Here is a 20,275-nt window from a genome sequence, read left to right on the forward strand (position 1 = left end):
ATGTGCATTTGGAATTTGCAGAATCCTGCAAAAATAATCAGAATTATTTGCATCTCACTGACAATCCCTAGTGATCAGTAGTTTGGAAGTAGGCATACTTTAAGGGCTCACACCCACTAGCAGCCTTTTCTAAGCGCTAGTGATTTGAAAAGCTATTGCTAATGTAATGCTATGGGAGATTTCTATACAATCACATTGCTCACGCCAATAGCATTACATTAGCAAGAGCTTTTCAAATCACAAGAGCTTAGAAATGGCTTAGTAATGTACTGCTAGTGAGTTCCAGGCCTAAGAGATATATGCCAGTTGGTGGGTTTAATCAATATTTCCCTGTTTGAAAATCAATCAGGAAGTATGAATGGATTTGCCACTTGCAAACTTGATAGATAATAGAAATGGGATCGGATGTCAATCAAAACACCGCTAGTTTTTACTGACGGATAATAAACAAAGCAATGGGATGGTTCACCACATGCAGAGATCCCACTTGCTCCTGTGGATGTCCTGCTTTTTAATAAACTTTAATCCCATTTGAATTTGAATGTTTGTATGGAATGAATAGTATGATCTGCTGAAAATGTCTACTAAAAGTGTTGGTATTAGAATTCGAACACCCCTGAATACCGCTGTTCTGCACTCAGACAAGCGGACAGAGTCAGGAGGCGTTCACTGTCCTGCATGTCACATTGGGCATCATGTGACTCTGATGACTCCTCCTTCCAAACCGGGAGGTGGAACGCTCAGGGTGACGCTGAATATATTTCAAAGGAAAGTAGGCACATTCTTTATCCAAAACACATAAGAGACTAGTGAACTAAAACAAAAGAAAGGAATAAGGCAAAAAGTCTACATACCATTCGAGTATTTAGCACTGGAAACAATAGTGCAAGAAGAGCTCCATTCAGCATATGCATCTGTAACCTAAAGAGAAATAAAACACTGACGCATTACATACTGTATGTGCAGTGAGAAGACTCATTTCTTCTGCATTCTGTAAGCACATTAGATGCTAGGAACGGTCATGCTGCAGGATGTGAGACTAGCTGGGTCATGTATGGAATGCACCAATCTCCATCCTGCTATCCAGAATGACACTTTATACCCTTGCCGAACAAAGATACTGGCAGGGATGATACAGTGTTGTCACTTAGGCTCGGTTCACAGTGGGGCATTGTGGTGCAGTATAAAGACTATATTGGAACGCAGATAACCACAGCGGGTATAAAGAAACAATGCAAAGTTTGCAGTGCGGTCTAACGGGCATGCAGTATCACAGCGCACTACATGCATTGTGTTACCGGATAAAAGTGCAGTGCGACTTTTCCACTGCCTTGCACTCCTGCTTTTCCCAGGAATGCATCTTAACGCCCACCGTGAACCTAGCCTTTTACACTCTTTTTATCTTTTTTTACGGTAAAAAATCATGGCAGTATATCAGTACCAGCTGACTTAATCCCAGGGTAAGCAAAATAGACACACGATAGGCAAGATAACATCAGGGGGCAGAGTTTGGGGTGGGGGGGGGAATTATATATATATATATATATATATATATATATATATATATATATATATACACATACATACACATATATATATATATATATACATACACATATATATACATATATACATATATATATATATATATATATATATATATATATATATATATATATATATATATATATATATATATATATATATATATATATATATATATATATATATATATACATACATACATATATATACATACATATATATATATATATATATATATATATATATATATATATATATATATATATATATATATATATATATATATATATATATATATATATATATATATATATACATACATATACATACATATATATATACACACACACACACACACACACACACACATATATGCGATGCGCTGCGTAATATGTTGGTGCTTTATAAATACAATAAATAAATACGTTTGGGCAGCCTTGTTAATCGTCATGCTTTTCCTGTATAAATCGTTTGGTTGTTATGATAAAAAAATGTCAGTTAAATATGGCGGAGCCCCATAGACGGCCGTTCACATCAATCAGCGTGGAGCAGTCCTGGGGTTGCCGCACTGCTCACGCCAGTTGGCGTGGAGTAGTCAGCAAGTAGTTAAAGTGGACCTGAACTCTTGCACAGGACAGAAGGAAAACCGAGAGAAAAACCACCCTGTATGTATTTAGAAGGTTTAGCCCGTCTAATTCCCTCTCATGTGTGTCTAATTACAAGTAGTAACTTAATCTCTCCCCTTTGTCACCTGACTGCCACGGCAGATAAGCTCATTTGAAAGCACAGGATGTTAACTCAATGTCTGCTTCCATGAAAGCAGGAAGTAGAAACACTGGAGATTATTTTAGCATTTGTATTTAGCTGTAACAAAGAATCGTTTTTCATTACAGGTTATTATGCTAGTGCTTATCTTTTAGAGCAGAGAGGAAGTTCTGAGTTCAGGTTCACTTTAATAAAAACTGTGTGAAAAGCCTCAAAATTGGGAAGCAATGTTTTCTTCCAAGAGTGTGATCTATCATTGATGCAGAGTTCTGTGCACTGTATATTATAGACGGAGTTCTTTTACCAACATAGGAGTTGTAATAGTAACTATGTCAGCATATCCTAAACCAAGAGACCTTTCATACACAGGCCAAAATAACCTGAACTACTCACACTCACAATCAGCAGCTCTCTATGTGCACCACTATAGAACACTGTATGGATTCTGCACTGCTAATCAGACTAACATCTGTCAAGGGAACAAACCTTACCATGACAAAACCGAATACTCACCTGAATACTACTGTGGCAACTTTACATGGGGGACAAGCCAGAAGAAATATCTGTAAAACACAAAGAAATGATGTAAGGGTTTATTTGTTTTAACTTAACATTTCTGTTCTCTCATTTTGTTCTGAGGTAAGCGGACAGCAAAACTTGACTACTCCAACTGATACATCACTAATATCTCCATTGACCAACATGGCGAGGCATCCCCTTTATATGTACATGGACTCAAAACAACTTATGAAATACAGTCATAAATAAGTGTACATAATTTTTCACACACTGCTTCTGCCTTATGACTTCGTATTTGTTCATTTCATATTGACACTGTGTAATAGATCATGTATTGTTGTTTATCAGCTTCGGTTTACCAAAGGGCTACTCTCAAGTTTCAAGTAAACCTAAACTGCAAATATACTTATGAGATAGCTATACGTGTAGTACTAATGATAAATAGAACATTAGTAATGTATGTAGACTCTCATACTATAATTTTCAGTTTAATAGCCGAAACAAATTCAGCTACCAAACTGAAGCAATGACTCTTTGAAATTTTCAGCTCTAAAATGTTATCAGCTGTGTTTTGTCAACCAAACAGAAGAGTTTTGCCTCTTATTTACTTGTTGTATGTTCTGTAGCCTCATTTGCATACTGTAAATAACAGCACTAGATTTTTAAAGCTTGCAGTACAGAAAAGCAGAAAGGGACTTCAGACTATTTCTTAAGGTCCGTACACACGCCGGACTGGAGGCAACGACGTGTCCGTCGTCACCTCCCGCTGGGTGGGCGTTCCAGCGACAGTCCGGCGTGGGGGCAGTTTGTCTGCAGACTGATACGGCTGTTTCTGAGCGATCCGCCCCGCGGATCGCTCAGAAGCAGCCGTATCAGTCTGCAGACAGACTGCACCCACGCCGGACTGTCGCTGGAACGCCCACCCAGCGGGAGGCGACGACGGACCCGTCGTTGCCTCCAGTCCGGCGTGTGTACGGACCTTTAGTAGGACTAGTACTATATGTAATTATGTGCATCTCATTATGTTACAATGAGTTCAGGTACACTTTAAAACCTACAATGTCCTGATAAGAAAAACTATAGAATAGAAAGACGGTACACTTTCTTTTTCACATAGCTGTACATTGATGCAAAGATCACAGCTGATCATTTATGTGCCACTTTTCAAGTGATCTTGAGACTGGTACAACAAAGCAGTGCAGACATTTTGTAATAAATTCATCACTGGTTTTAAACATTATCAACCTAGAAAAGGCAGCTTAAAGGGTAATTCCACTTTTGTAAAAAAAATAAATTTATTTTTGTAGCATTGATGCATGCATTATCAAACTACTGTTCCATTTAATCTGGAACTCATTGGGGTGTGTAAGGGACTACAATGGTCCTAAAAGCCCCCTTACTAAGATGTTAAGAAAAACAAAAAAGTTTGCTTTCCTAAAACAGAAAGAATTTGCGATAATTCAGGTTGGAGTGAGCTCGAGATGTCTCCCAGGCACCACTGCTGAATATATGCAAATTAACCATTGTACCCTTAGAAGCTAAACACACCTCCAGAACCGCTGGAATGCAATGATGTGTCAGCTTGTTAATATGTACAGAGCCATAATAATCCAACATGCATACAGACTGTTTCGGATTGTTTGATCCTCATCAGTGCATGGCATAGATTAATTTGGCTCTATGGAGTAGGGCTTGTAATGCCTCTCGGATTTACAAGCCCTACTCCATAGAGCCAAATTAATCCATGCCATGCACTGATGAGGATCAAACAATCCGAAACAGTCTGTATGCATGTTGGATTATTATGGCTCTGTACATATTAACAAGCTGACACATCATTGCATTCCAGCGGTTCTGGAGGTGTGTTTAGCTTCTAAGGGTACAATGGTTAATTTGCATATATTCAGCAGTGTTGCACTGGGAGACATCTCGAGCTCACTCCAACCTGAATTATCGCAAATTCTTTCTGTTTTAGGAAAGCAAACTTTTGTTTTTCCATTTAATCTGCAAAGGCTATACAAAGGCTTTTTTACTAAAAAATGTTGAACTAGACCATTGCAGCAGTCTAAAGATTTGTACTCGGGACTTATCTCCCTGTCTGTGTCATTATTTCAGGGCTTACGCAGCGTGCACGTCTGTGAGACAGCTGGGGATGCCCTATACATAAGTACGCCCTGATCACTCCACGCCCAAAGACTTTCTGCCAGGAGCTTATTCCAGTGCATTGTACAGGCAGATCCAAAGCTCTGCAGTGTGTCAGTGTAACATACCATAGTTATAATACTCACTATGTACATATCTGACCAGGTGAGGACTGGGGTTTCTTTTGCGAATACTCCATTTTGGCAAGGTACAAATCATGCTACTCTAACCCCACCTTCGCTCCTGACAAAGTCTATGATAAAATAAACATTTGCTAAATACTTTAAAGCCCTTCTACAGGTATTGCTCCTTCTTTAATTAGGAGGAAGGGAAAGAGTACGTTTATCCCACAGCCCCATGTGGAGACTAAAAGGAAGAGTGTGAGTGGCAGCTTAGCAAAACCCCCATGGAAAATATCTATTTGTGAAAAACACGGTTTACTAAAGGTGGCACCCTGTTTGTCTAAAAGGGTCAATTTAGCATATCTCAACTTCCTTTTTAAAAAATAAAATACGAATTCCAAATACCGATGCTCCAGAATAGAACACGCACCCAGGTTTAGGAGCGATGTAATTACATTTTTAACAAGATAGATATATCAGGATTCAAATCCTAGTTTCAGTCCCTTGTTTATGAAATCATACTTCTGCATTTTGCAGAGCATATTTCTCAACATGCAAACATTGATTTACCTTCTCTGATTAGATAGGATGAGCACACTCCTAAAAATAATTCTGAATCATACTATTACAAATTGAGAGCAATTGGAATACAATAATTATAAAAGATAATAGATCTTCAAATCTGCAATACACATTACAGGAGTCTGGGTATTTTCAGGTTACCTGGGGTTCCTTTCATTATACAGATCAGAAAACCTAATGAATAAATTACCCGACTAGTTGCCATAGAAACGCTTCCTGTCGCTTTAATCCTGAATAAATCAACAAGTAATTTCTCTTCCCATTTACAGCAGGCAAGGGGAATCATTAGCCAGTCACACATAGGCAATGTTATGTAGCGACAAGGATGTCTGTCAGTGCTTAGGCATGCACAGGGATCATTTCTGTGTACTGTCAAAAATAGCACTGTGCAAACTGACCGCTATTGAAAATATACATACATACACAGTGCAAGATGCTAAAGTGACCCATCAGGTTTTCAAAATAACACAAACTGCAGAAGCCTTTGTTGAATGAAGGAGGCACACCTGATCAGGGCGATATCAGACACCTGGCATTTCCCTTGTTCTGCAGCATACTGGGCCTTTTCTCGGGGGCATTAGATAAGCGGCTGCCCGTTCTGAAACATACAGTAAAGCGGCAACCAGGTGGGGCATGTGTGTGGAAGAGTGCAGAGCCAGAGACAGCGGAGGACACAGACCGGTAAAGTATTGATGCATCCCGATATCGTATGCAATTACCGCTGCGCACGCCATCTACCATGATGGTCCGATATCTTGCATCATGTCTAATGGATGCATGCAACCAATTTTGCCCTGAAATTAGTTGCATCGTCTAATGGGCATGCTCCATAATAATTGAATCAGATGGTCGATTGGCAGCCAAATCATCTGCAGTATGGCCACCTTTAGACTCGGGACATTTCTAGCATTTATTCTTGACAGCTGTTAACTGGTGGTGCTGCATTCTGCAACAGCCATGACCAGTGATGTCCACAACTCCTGGGGAAGCATGTAATCCATTTAAAGCGCTTGATTTGTTAGGCTTTCATTTCCTGGTCACGAGCCTGTACTAAAGCAGGAACAGCAAAGCAAAACTTTGCAATAGCTGATCAGATGCTTGTCCATCCATTCTCATAGACATGAGCATGCCTAGTCATAACAATTCTGGAGGAAAAGAGTTTGTTAACAGGGCTCCTGACACTTTCAAACTGTGCCCTGTCATTTTAGGAAGCCAAAAATGAGGAAATCCAGAGCAGACAATAGTAAATTAGGATTAAGTAGACAAGTGTTTTGTTTATAATAATACTCACAAGGGAGGGTTACCACTAAAGCAACCACTGATTAGGCAGGTGGGGAGTTGACCCCACTCAAGTTAAGAAATCGCTCACTGTAGAACAGGAAAGGGGGGCTACACCCCTACAGCAAGAGTAGCGTGCAGCAGGAAGAGAGCCAGGCTGTCGGGATGTGAAGCCAGAGGGTGATAGATAACTGGGATCAGTGGCATACAGCAGGAGGAGAGCCAGGCTGTGGGGATGTGAAGCCAGAGGGTGATAGAGACAGATCAGCGGCGTGCAGCAGGAGGAGAGCCAGGCTGTCGGGATGTGAAGCCAGAGGGTGATAGATAACTGGGATCAGCGGCATGCAGCAGGAGGAGAGCCAGGCTGTTGGGATGTGAAGCCAGAGGGTGATAGATAACTGGGATCAGCAGTGTGCAGCAGTAGGAGACCCAGGATGTCGGGATGTGAAGCCAGAGGGTGATACATAACTGGGATCAGCAGTGTGCAGCAGTAGGAGACCCAGGCTGTTGGGATGTGAAGCCAGAGGGTGATAGATAACTGGGATCAGCGGCGTGCAGCAGGAGGAGAGCCAGGCTGTCGGGATGTGAAGCCAGAGGGTGATAGATAACTGGGATAAGTGGCTTGCAGCAGGAGGAGAGCCAGGCTGTTGGGATGTGAAGCCAGAGGGTGATAGATAACTGGGATCAGCGGTATGCAGCAGTAGGAGACCCAGGATGTCGGGATGTGAAGCCAGAGGGTGATAGATAACTGGGATCAGTGGCGTGCAGCAGGAGTAGAGCCAGGCTGCCGGGATGTGAAGCCAGAGGGTGATAGATAACTGGGATCAGTGGCGTGCAGCAGGAGTAGAGCCAGGCTGCCGGGATGTGAAGCCAGAGGGTGATAGATAACTGGGATCAGCGGCGTGCAGCAGGAGGAGAGCCAGGATGTCGGGATGTGAAGCCAGAGGGTGATAGATAACTGGGATCAGTGGCGTGCAGCAGGAGGAGAGCCAGGCTGTCGGGACGTGAAGCCAGAGGGTGATAGAGACAGATCAGCGGCATGCAGCTGGAGCAGAGCCAGGCTGTCGGGATGTGAAGCCAGAGGGTGATAGATAACTGGGATCAGCAGTGTGCAGCAGTAGGAGACCCAGGATGTCGGGATGTGAAGCCAGAGGGTGATAGATAACTGGGATCAGCGGCATGCAGCAGGAGGAGAGCCAGGCTGTCGGGATGTGAAGCCAGAGGGTGATAGAGACAGATCAGTGGCTTGCAGCAGGAGGAGACCCAGGCTGTTGGGATGTGAGGCCAGAGGGTGACAGATAACTGGGATCAGCGGCATGCAGCAGGAGTAGAGCCAGGCTGTCGTGATGTGAAGCCAGAGGTTGATAGATAACTGGGATCAGCGCTGTGCAGCAGGAGGAGAGCCAGGCTGTTGGGATGTGAAGCCAGAGGGTGATAGATAACTGGGATCAGTGGCGTGCAGCAGGAGGAGAGCCAGGCTGTTGGGATGTGAAGCCAGAGGGTGATAGATAACTGGGATCAGCGGCGTACAGCAGGAGGAGAGCCAGGCTGTCGGGATGTGAAGCCAAAGGGTGATAGATAACTGGGATCAGCAGCATGCAGCAGGAGGAGAGCCACGCTGTCGGGATGTGAAGCCAGAGGGTGATAACTGGGATCAGCGTCGTGCAGCAGGAGGAGAGCCAGGTTGTCAGGATGTGAAGCCAGATGGTGATAGATCACTGGGATCAGCGGCGTGCAGCAGGAGGAGAACCAGGTTATCGGGATGTGAAGCCAGAGGGTGATAGATAACTAGGATCAGTGGTGCCCTCTTGTTTTGAGTGTTCATTGGGTGAGAAAAAGTGCATCTAACATTCCGAAAATTAACCTTCGTTTTCTCAAATAAGCTATAGAAGCATGTCAGTCTATTGAGACACATAAAACACACTGAGGGTGTTTGCAAAACAAGTTTGTTTCCTCATTGTGTTCCGTGGCCTTTACAAACATCCTGTTCTAAATCTGAGCAACATAATATAAGTACATGATAATACAGAACATAAGAGATTGTCTACAGTGACCATTGCCTGCCCAGAGATTGGGAAAGAGGTTTCAAGGAAATACGAAGACAGCCAAGTTTTTTGTGAAGCCTTCCATCACAACAGGCAGCCTTGAAAGTACAATCATCCAAAAATTGTTACAATGAAAGACCTTTGCGAGAATGATGTTTATTGTGATACACAGCTTGGCAGCTTGTTATGGATTACAGAGAGGGAAAGGGAAAAGATGACTGAGAGGTGCCCTGCTGCTAACCCCACAATGGAAGAAAAATGAGGCCGGTTGTCCGTGAGCCAACATGATGGATCTCCAATGACATAGGCCTCGATTCATCAACACTTAGCAAATTTGTTAACAGTTTGGTAAAATACCGAATTTGTTAACTTCATTTCAGGATTCATCAAAGTTATCTACAGCTGTTAGCGAACATTCGGTAACGATTCGCTAAAACGAAATAAAGTGCAATTCATGAAAAAAGAAAGTGGGCGTGGTTTAGCGTTACATTTAGGATTAGTTATCTCCTTCACTGCTCTGTTATTCCTGTCAGATCATTGCTGACAGAGAAGATGGAGCCATTTGAAGTGGTTATGTATCAGCTGAGAGTGATTCAAAGGCGCAGAAGGGCAAGAATAAGGTCTGCAACCATATAAATTTGTAAGAGAATAGATTTATTTGCTATAACACGACATCTGCATTTCTCTTGAATCATCTTGTAAGAGGACACAGGCAGTGTCAGGGTTAACTAATTTGCTAGCTGCACTATAATTTTTTAGAAAAGGCTCCTATCAAATTGTGGGATTGTCCCAACCACTTTCAGAATCCTGGTCCAGGTGTAAAGCCCTATTCAGAATGTTGCTACGTAGTGCTCAAAGGACTGCCTTTTACCCACAATTCCATGGTAATCTTATGGCCTTGTGTTAAAGTACCACTGTAAAATGCAAATATCGACACGTTACCGAATGGTTACCGAATTGTTATCGAATTCACACCGAATGAGGAAAAACCTTGATGAATACAACTAGAAATCGCTAAACTTCGAATTCGGTAATTTAACAAACTGGAAAAAGTTATCTCAAAGAGAATGATGAATCGAGGCCATAGTGTGGTCAGGGGACACCTGCCTAGCCACCCAGCAAAGGTCACCGAGCCACTGTTTATGCAGTCAGATAGGACTCCACTAAACCAGTTGGGATCAGCAGGGCAATTGTAAAACATACAGGAACCACACACTTCCACGTGCAAGCAGGCAGCATTCAACTGCCCAATGTGTGTTAAATGATCACAGTACAATGTAAGCAATGTACCCCTACTGTGACGGACGGTTGCGTGGCCGCCGCCACGTCCTTGAACCGCCTATGCAGAACATGCGATCGCAATCGATTCTCTGCATCGATTACGATTAAGATCGATAGAATCTAGATTGGTTGTGTAGGAGCATCTGCAGTCAATCTGGGCTCTCTCTTTTCTCAGCAGAGAGATAGCAGTACTTAGGTGCAGGATGTCTTTTGATTTGTTAATTAGCTTGGGCCAGGCTTGTGTTCAAGGGAATGTTTACTTTTTAATTACCTCAGGCAGATGTCAATTGCCCACCATTTAGTGAGCCCTTTTCATACAGGGAGAGCCAGGAAGCTAGTCACAGCTTGACACCAGACAGCCTGGCTGCAGCATTAGCAGGAAGAAATGAATGTTGTATATACTTTTTTGCATATTTACGGAATACCGTAGATAGGGTAGTTATGAGAACGGTATCATTGGATCCATAGGGTCCTGCTGAATCTCTTGATACCAGTCGAGAGGGGCCCGGGGCCCCTACAACCCAGTTATTAAACTTCTCAGGAACTGAATCCTCTACCCTAATCAAGTTTGGTATCACATGAACTGGCATATTCTGAGGTATATGAATATGTGATGGTCGTGTGTGCGGAAAGCGTAAGCCGAGATATGACAAATGTCATATTTGGTGGGCATGGGGAACCCATCCAGGGAGCTAACCGCCCCTGTCCATCCCCTGGGCTGTACTTCAGACTCCACCCAAAGATGTACATTGTTCAAAAGTGTCTGCAAGGGACTCCTCCCTCATTCCTCCATTTTCCACCTTCATGAGAGCTGCTGCCACTTTGAGGAACAAGTGGTAGCCATTTTGTTTGGACTTTGAACTGAGCTGAAACCAAAGACTTTGCTGAAACTGAACCCAGACTTCTGGAGAGACGCTACTATTGTATTGTTGTTAGCTAGACAGAATAGAGTGTTTAACCGTTTTAATTACAGGTCTAGAAATAGCTGGTCAGTGGGTGCTTCTGGCCCAGAAAAGCAGAAGTGGTGGCAGTTATACCCTGTAATAGTGTGCAAGTTGTAATTACCGTAACCCACAGGCTCCCTTCTAGTCGGGCTGCTGCCCAAATTCCGTCGGTTTCTGCCCACTGATCGCGACCACAGCTTACCTGATCTGTGTGCTGATACCAATTGGAAGGCAATTTGCGTTCCAACCACTAGGGGCCCTGTGACAGTGGTGGCAGCGGTGTTATGCTGAAAGTATCTAAGATAGCGCTAGCGCTATCAAGAAACGAACTAATTTGTTGGTGTAGCTGGAATGCAATATATTTTTTAATATATACAGAGAGACTGTGTAGCCAGTACCTCTTCCCAAAAGTTTTATTTTATTTGGCATGGAAATGTCCGGGAACTACAAGCTCATGGCCGTATCAGACCTGGAACATCTTTGTCAGCTGCGGGGCATTGACACCCTCCGCAAGAACAAATAGGACATGGTAAATTACTTGTTTCAATAGGATAGCCAGCAACTGCGGGAGCTGGATGTGTCCGCTGGCCCATCTGACTCACGTCGAGGGGAACCAGAGACTGAAGATCCTGACCGTACAGAGGTTGAGCAACCTGCGGGCAATGCGGCAACAGTTACGCAGGAAACTGTCAGTGTGGACCCCAATCCCAGAGTTTCTGAAAGTACTCGCCCGGAACCGGCCAGTACTGGACGGCCCATGTGTGCTGACCCGGTAATGCAGCAGGCATTACAAAAGCTGATGGACACTGACCTGGAAAAGTACCGTACCTCACATGCTCCCTTCTAGTCGGGCTGCTGCCCAAATTCTGTCAGTTTCTGCCCACTTATTGCGACCACAGCTTGCATGGTCTGTGTGCTGAAACCGATTGGAAGGCAATTCGCGGTCTGGCCACCAGGGGCTCTGTGACACCTACCACTTTCATTTACTCACCTATGGACACACACACAGTCTTAGCAACAATTCTGATTTGAATATATTTCTCCAGAATGTAGCATTCAAACCAAAATATGTGCTTGTAGATTATTTACTGCATAAGGCTTTGCGTACCAGCAGTCTCTAGCCCCTTAAAATCACTGGTACCAGAAAATGGCGCCTCCCAAAGAATTGCTGCACATACCCGCCGCTCTCACCGGTCACAACGCCCTCCCATCGCCACAGGCCCCCCTCTGTGCCATCACGCTGTCAGCTGGTCAGGAGCCGTGATCACCCGCTCAGGAGCCAATGAAAGCCTCGGAGGCTCCCTATGCTGGACAGCTTTTTTTCATTTGGCACTGTTATTGGCCTGATGGAGCGGGCTCAGACCTGTGAAACGTGTTGCCTGTGCTTATTAAAATCTTTTGTTTACACAAAGATTGTCATTGATGTAAGCCACCTCATTTCCTTCGTTTTACCTGTTTTTAATAGTTTTTATAACACCAGAGCGCCTCTTTCCCACATGTACGCTGTTAGCTGAATGCACTGTCCATCTTTCAACTTGTGTCTTGTATATTTTTCCTCTAACCTGGTCTAAGAAAGTTTATGTAATTTTCAATACTTAACGATCACAGACATAAAATGAAACTCCATCTTCAAGTCCTCCTTTTGTTTAGCAAGAAAAACACATTTGTACTGCAAATGCGTACACATAAATGTAGTCACTCAAGTGCTAATACACTGACCTTTCAGCAACTTGCATTCTGCTATGAACCAGGTGAAGATTGACACATAATATCATATTCTATTTAATAACAGGCTAGTTTTGCAGGATCAGATAGCATCTTATATTATCTCTGTCCCAAAGAACCCACATATTTACAATTATTCTTAACATGCTATGGCTAAGCTATGTAAGCTGGGGCTTGCAAGAGGCTAACAGCACTAGAATACAACAGGGACCGGGTGATTCACAAGAGCACAGGTGATGCACTAATTGTAATGATAATCTTATGCTTCTAAATGTGTTAGCATTCCCATGGTATTATTAACCTTTTCCCATCACTGCCCTCAGCCGATTACATAAACAGGCATGCTCAGTTGCCTCTGGGTAAACATGATAGTTTTTCTAGCAGATGCTAACCGAAACTAAGCAGAACTGGTCAAGGCTGCACAGCTCCAGTCTCCAAGGACTGTGATAAGCACATAGCTAGAAGATGCTTTACCTTTGGTGATGTCTAGAGATGGCCTTGCATGCAAATTTAATGGCAAATTGTGTGCAGCTGGAGACTGCGTCAGTCAAATGCATTGGCCCACTTTCAAGTTGCAAACAAGGCCTTGTTTCCATGTCACACTTAACAGATACCAAAGCCCAAAGAGTTTTTACAAATGGGGGGAGCAGGCATGTATTAGATGTAATCCTCATGCCCATTTCTCCCCCCGTTCTCCTCCATCCCCTTCCTTTCTACCCTAAATTGCCGCCTCAGCTTGGTTCAAAGTCACCCAGGTCAGGTTGTAGTACACAGGCCAGTGCTGCCAGGAGAGCTCTGTACGTGAGCACGATGACATCACTGTGCCATCATGCGCATAGTGCTCCTAGCCACGTGCGCCTGCGCACTACCACCTGACTTGGGCGACCTGGACTGAGCTGCGGCAGGGATTTAGGGTAGAAAGGAGGGGGATGGAGGAGAACGGGGAGAGCAGTGGGCATGAGAATTTCATCTAATACATGCCTCCCCCTACATTTTAATACCATATTTGTCGCATTATGAGATGCACTTTTTCGCCCTCAAAGGAACGTGAAAATACATAGAAATTTTTGGGTGCATCTAATAAGGTGAACTCTTTCGGCTGTGGTATTCTTTAAGGGCAATGCTCCTGTTTTACCATACTAGTGCCCATATGCTACAACAACAACCTTTTTGTTGGTAATAGGAACCGCTTAATGCCAACCAACAATAACCCAGATTTTAATTGTTCACTGGGTTTCACAGCAGTTTGGGCAGAGCTTACGCCCATGACCAATTTAAAAAGTTTGTATGTTTTCAACATGTTCGTGTGCTTCTTTTAAATCCCCAAAAGACTTGAATATTGGATTTGCCGAACGCATGCATATTGGATTTGCCGAACAGGACTCTTGATTAGCTCGTCATATGTCCCCACACTTGTTTTTCTATTTAATCTGGAAGGGGGTAAAGCCAGGAACTAATCACAACCCCCTCATATGTCTTAAGCAACATACTCGTCAAACGAGGTAGGAAGATAGATCCAGTGAAGAAGTCCCATGAAGAGCGATCCCCGATCCATCTCCCTGCCTGCAGGTATACACGATGGGCTTGAATGAGAGTTCAAGCGATCACGGTACATTGTGCGGGAGTCGTCTGAGATCTACCGGATCCAAACCGTCGTGTCCTTTGCTTAATGCACAATCTCTGCGCAGGGCAAACATCGTTTAACATGCTTCTGTTAAACGATGTTGCCCAATGTCGGGAAACATCGCCGCAAATACCGCCTGGTGGTACACAGCATAATTGGCCACTAGGATCGCTTAGTAGCAGCATACACGAGCTCTGGGGACAGTGTTCACTTTGAAATCATCATACGTTTACCTCACACACACCAACAAAATTGTGAAAAACAATACCTCAAACCACACTTTTGTGTAATACATCAGCTTTCCTCCATTGTCTTGTGCAAACAGTTAATAAAGGAGATACAAACAGAACTGACAGAATGTAAAAGGAAAGCACACTGTACAACACAAAGAATACAGGACAATCTCTCAGTATGTGACATTTGCCAAAGTAAACCTTTTGGACACACCTTGATGTTTGGTCCTGCTGATAAACTGGGTGCAGAATGTCTGTGTAATGGAGGCACAGGTCAAGCTTAAATGTCTCCACCTAATCCTTGCAAATAAAACAACCCACAGCTTTTGCAATAGATTACCTTCCTGTAATACATACACTCATTTATATTTGAATTTAAAAATAATACAGGTCCTTCTAAAAAAAATTAGCTTATTGTGATAAAGTTCAGTTTTCTGTAATGTACTGATAAACATAAGACTTTCATATATTTTAGATTCATTACACACACAACTGAAGTAGTTCAAGCCTTTTATTGTTTTAATATTGATGATTTTGGCATACAGCTCATGAAAACCCAAAATTCCTATCAAAAAATTAGCATATCATGAAAAGGTTCTCTAAACGAGCTATTAACCTAATCATCTGAATCAACTGATTAACTCTAAACACCTGTAACAGATTCCTGAGGCTTTTAAAAACTCCCAGCCTGGTTCATTATTTAAAACCGCAATCATGGGTAAAGGTAGCCATACACTGGTCGATTTGCCATTAGATCGACCAGCTGACAGATCCCTATCTGATCTGATCAGAGAGGGTTCGTATGGCTGCCTTTACTGCAAACAGATTGTGAATCGGTTTCAGCCTGTCTCCCCCCCCCCCCCCTGTATACATTACCTAAAGCTGGCTCCGGGTCCTCTTCTCCGCGCTGCACCCCGCACCGCATCCCAGCGTACACTGTGTCACTCCGTGACCAGGAAGTTCAAATAGAGCGCCCTCTATTTGAACTTCCTGGTCACTGCAGTGACACAGGAAGTTAATGTACGCTGGGATGGAAGCAGGAACAGAGCCGTGCAGCGCGGAGAAGATGCCTGGGAGCCAGCGTCAGGTAATGTATACCTGATCGGATCGGCCGCCGCTAGCCACGCGCTCCCTACCCGCGGGCGATCGACGGTATTTTTCCGCACGGCGCGATCGACGGACCGATCCGATTTCGGGAGGAAATCGGATCGGCGGGTGCGTTTAGCGTGAACGATTGGCAGCAGATTCGATCCCAGTGATCGAATCTGCTGTCGAAACGGCCGCAAATCGGGCCAGTGTATGGCCAGCTTAAGACTGCCGACCTGACTGCTGTCCAGGAAGCCATCATTGACACCCTCAAGCAAGAGGGTAAGACACAGAAAGAAATTTCTGAACGAATAGGCTGTTCCCAGAGTGCTGTATCAAGGCACCTCAATGGGAAGGAAAAAGTGTGGCAGAAAACGCTGCACAACGAGAAGAGGTGATCGGACCCTGAGGAAGATTGTGGAGAAGGACCGATTCCAGACCTTGGGGGACCTGCGGAAGCAGTGGACTGAGTCTGGAGTAGAAACATCCAGAGCCACCGTGTACAGGCGTGTGCAGGAAATGGGCTACAGGTGCCGCATTCCCCAGGTCAAGTCACTTTTGAACCAGAAACAGCGTCAAAAGCGCCTGACCTGGGCTACAGAGAAGCAGCACTGGACTGTTGCTCAGTGGTCCAAAGTACTTTTTTCGGATGAAAGCAACTTTTGCATGTCATTCGGAAATCAAGGTGCCAAAGTCTGGAGGAAGACTGGGGAGAGGGAAATGCCAAAATGTTTGAAGTCCAGTGTCAAGTACCCACAGTCAGTGATGGTCTGGGGTACCATGTCAGCTGCTGGTGTTGGTCCACTGTGTTTCATCAAGGGCAGGGTCAATGCAGCTAGCTATCAGGAGATTTTGGAGCACTTCATGCTTCCATCTGCTGAAAAGCTTTATGGAGATGAAGATTTCATTTTTCAGCACGACCTGGCACCTGCTCAAAGTGCCAAAACCACTGGTAAATGGTTTACTGACCATGGTATTACTGTGCTCAATTGGCCTGCCAACTCTCCTGACCTGAACCCCATAGAGAATCTGTGGGATATTGTGAAGAGAAAGTTGAGAGACGCAAGACCCAACACTCTGGATGAGCTTAAAGAGTAACTGTCAGGCTGCAGAAGCTAATTTAAACCTCTATTCTCCTGTGTTAAACAGTTTGGAAGGAAGCCAAAAAGGCAATACTGTAGTTAAAAATCTCTCTTACATTTGATGTGTGCTTATCAGCAAAGCTGTTAGACCCAAGCTCTTAAAGAGAATCTGTACTCTGAAATTCTTACAATAAAAAGCATACCATTCTATTCATTATGTGCTCCTGGTCCCCTCTGTGCTGTTTCTGCCATTCTCTGCTGCAAACCTGGCTTGTAATTGCCAGTTTTAGGCAGTGTTTACAAACAAACTAACCAGCTTCTAATAGGCTCAGCTAAGCAGAGTGTGTTAGTCACACAGAGCCTGCAGGGGGTGTGTACAGCTTCTAGCTAATCACAAGCAGCCCTGCACATTCCAGTCTGACTGCCTCAGCCTGACTGTGCCGACTATAGAGAGAAGATTAGATCATATAACAGAGATAACACAGCTACTGTGCAATTAGGAAAAGCTGCAGTAAGCCAGACCACGTTAGAAAAGGCATAGGAACTTATAGCATAGAAGAAATAAAGATAAACAATTTGTTACAGAGTCTCTTTAAGAGGACGCAAGCCGCATACCATACTGCAAAGCATTCTGGGGCCCTCCCCTCGGCTGCTAATGAGAAGTTACAGGATCAAGTTTCAGCAGCTTGTAACTCAGTCCAGCGCACAGCACTGATAAATCTCTGGGCAGAGTACACTGCAGGAGTCCGCTATTGTTCCTAGCCACATGGCTAATCAATATTCACTGCACACTAGTGTTATTCAGTAGGAGCTTTTCTGTGATCAGGAAGCAGGCAGGACATGACGACACATTTGGCTTCATAGGAGACAGACAAACATGGAACCTGCCATGAGCTGTCAGGAGCATCAATCTCTGCATATACTATATACAAATTCTGTGAAGTACAAACATGGACAGTGAAATGCATATGTAATGTAAGTACAGCCAATCTTTAGCTACTGATATATGTGTTTATTTTCTCTGAGACCTTATACCTAACAGCTCCTCTTTAAGGCCGCTATCGAAGCATCCTGGGCCTCCATAACACCTGAGCAGTGCCACAGGCTGAATGTCTCCATGCCACGCCGCATTGACGCGGTCATTTCTGCAAAAGGATTCCTGACCATCAATCGAGCATCAGCGGCTCGATTGATAAGTCACATCGCTACATGTAGACGGGGCTTAATGTTTATCAGTACATTACATAAAATAATGAACTTTATCACAATATGCTAATTTTTTGAGAAGGACCTGTATATCTGCATAAACCTCTTATCTAGCTAAGTACTTGTGTATATAAGCTATACACACACACACACACTATTTGCATAAATATGCACACTCAACTCAATAGATACATCTACAGGTTAAATATTCATTCATATCTACAATCATGGAATTCTTTTTACTTTTAAAAAACAGCAGTGATAAAGATACTACAGTATAAAGGCCGGTTTACATTAGGCACTTTACCGCAATTGCGGACGCAAACCCAAATCTCGCAATTTGCCACGATTCAGCGTGATTTGCGCTTGTGATTCCCGTTCAATAAAATGAGAATCACAGCGCAATCGCCCCCAAAACGCTGCATGCAGCAGGTGTGCGATTAATCGAAATCGCAACCACTGCAGTGTGAATGTATCCATAGTGATACATTGTAGCAGCGCCTTGAGGAAACACCCTGAGGCCTGGTTCACATCTAAAATCATAATCGCAAACGCAAGCGGTTTCCAGAGCGGTTTTGTCATTTACTCCCTGACGCAAGTCAGGAAGTGAACTCTTTGACCCAGAAAAGAATAAATACAATGTTTTTATTCTAAAAAACGCAATCGCCACATAAAGTGGTTTTGTGAGCGTTTAACGCCGTTCCTATACCTTCCTTATAGCAAAAACAGCCCAAAAATGGTACAGGAGCCGCTTTGTCCATATCACAACGTGCTGATATGACGTGCTAATGTTGTCATAGAGATTCATTGCGCAAGCGTTTTGTGGGCGATTTGGAAAAAAGGGCAAAAACGCCCTTACTTTGTCATTACGGGCATTTTCCACTACCTCAGAATTGCAGATATTTTCTGCTTGTGATTTTGGATGTGGAATCGTAGCCCATTGAAATCAACAGACTGCATCCGAATCACGTGCGGGAAAAAATTTGATGCATGCTCCAGTTTCCAGCAGCACACATCCAAATCAACATTGCTGGCATGGCCCAGCAAACCGATACAGATCGGAATGCGCATCACCACGTTTGCGGAGTCCATTTTGGAAATAGGACACGTCAGCCCACTGGATATGTAGCCTACCTAAAATCTGTAATCCTTCTACACAAGCTAGAGTGGTTAGCATGTCTCTGATGAGAATCCAATGTGTGAACAGTCAACTGATGTCGCCCAAAGATCTAGAGTACAAGGTGATCTCAGACAAACAAATTGTTCCCCTCCTTACCCAGCCCGCCAGGAGCCACTCTGTATTCCACCACACTGCTGTCTAGTCTCCCTCCTCCATGGCAACAGAAAGAGTCCCTCAGCTGTAGCTTAGCTATGCTTCTGTACAGCACTCAGCCCCACACTGTTGCCTGAGAGATTGGGTCCTGATCCCTATGGCTGTATGTGTGTGTGCGCAACTTTACAGTAGAATCAGGAGCAAATAATTAGAACATCATTAGAGCGGGTCATGGAGAAACTTGTATGAAAACGTCAGACACATACACAGGGCTGTGGAGTCGGAGTCGGAGTCGTGGAGTCGGGCAATTTTGGGTGCCTGGAGTCGGAAAAAAATGCACCGACTCCGACTCCTAATGAGTTTGTAACTGTAATTAAAATAGAAAATATGATAAAATGTTCTATTTCTCAGATAATAGTCATTAAAAATAATGTATATATACAGTATATATACAGTAATAGCTGTGCTTAGTCCACAAAAATGAAATAAACCAATCAAAATGAGTTACTTGTGCTGCTTCAATAAAGCAGTCCCCGTATTTTTAAGGTCAGATATACATATCTGATTGTGACTGTATATATGATGTGTACTCAGGAATCTCTTATATATACTAAATAACATCTATGCTGTAAGAATAAAGCCTGATGTGTAGCTGTGCCACTAATAGAGATGGTCAACGAGATGGAAATAATTCTGCATTGATGCTGATTTATGCAAATGTATGCACTCCCTTTGCTGATGAAATCTAATAATTTGATATGTTGTTAAAATTTGGTTTGGTGACTACAAATTAAAGGGTAACTGAGATGGATGAAAAGTAAAG

At 43.6% G+C, this 20,275-nt stretch overlaps 1 protein-coding gene across 1 annotated transcript in view; it reads right to left on the minus strand.

Annotated features, from left to right (window-relative positions):
* Positions 1–20,275, minus strand: part of TMEM164 (transmembrane protein 164) — an 84,995-nt gene that overhangs the window by 40,138 nt on the left and 24,582 nt on the right. The window contains exons 2-3 of the mRNA XM_068249608.1: positions 2,824–2,873; positions 855–921 (exon numbers count right to left, since the gene is read on the minus strand). Coding sequence (XP_068105709.1) covers positions 855–921; positions 2,824–2,873 — 117 coding nt within the window. The remainder of the gene's footprint in view (positions 1–854; positions 922–2,823; positions 2,874–20,275) is intronic.

This window comes from Hyperolius riggenbachi, chromosome 8 (genome assembly GCF_040937935.1).
Source record: "Hyperolius riggenbachi isolate aHypRig1 chromosome 8, aHypRig1.pri, whole genome shotgun sequence".
Classification (NCBI taxonomy): domain Eukaryota; kingdom Metazoa; phylum Chordata; class Amphibia; order Anura; family Hyperoliidae; genus Hyperolius; species Hyperolius riggenbachi.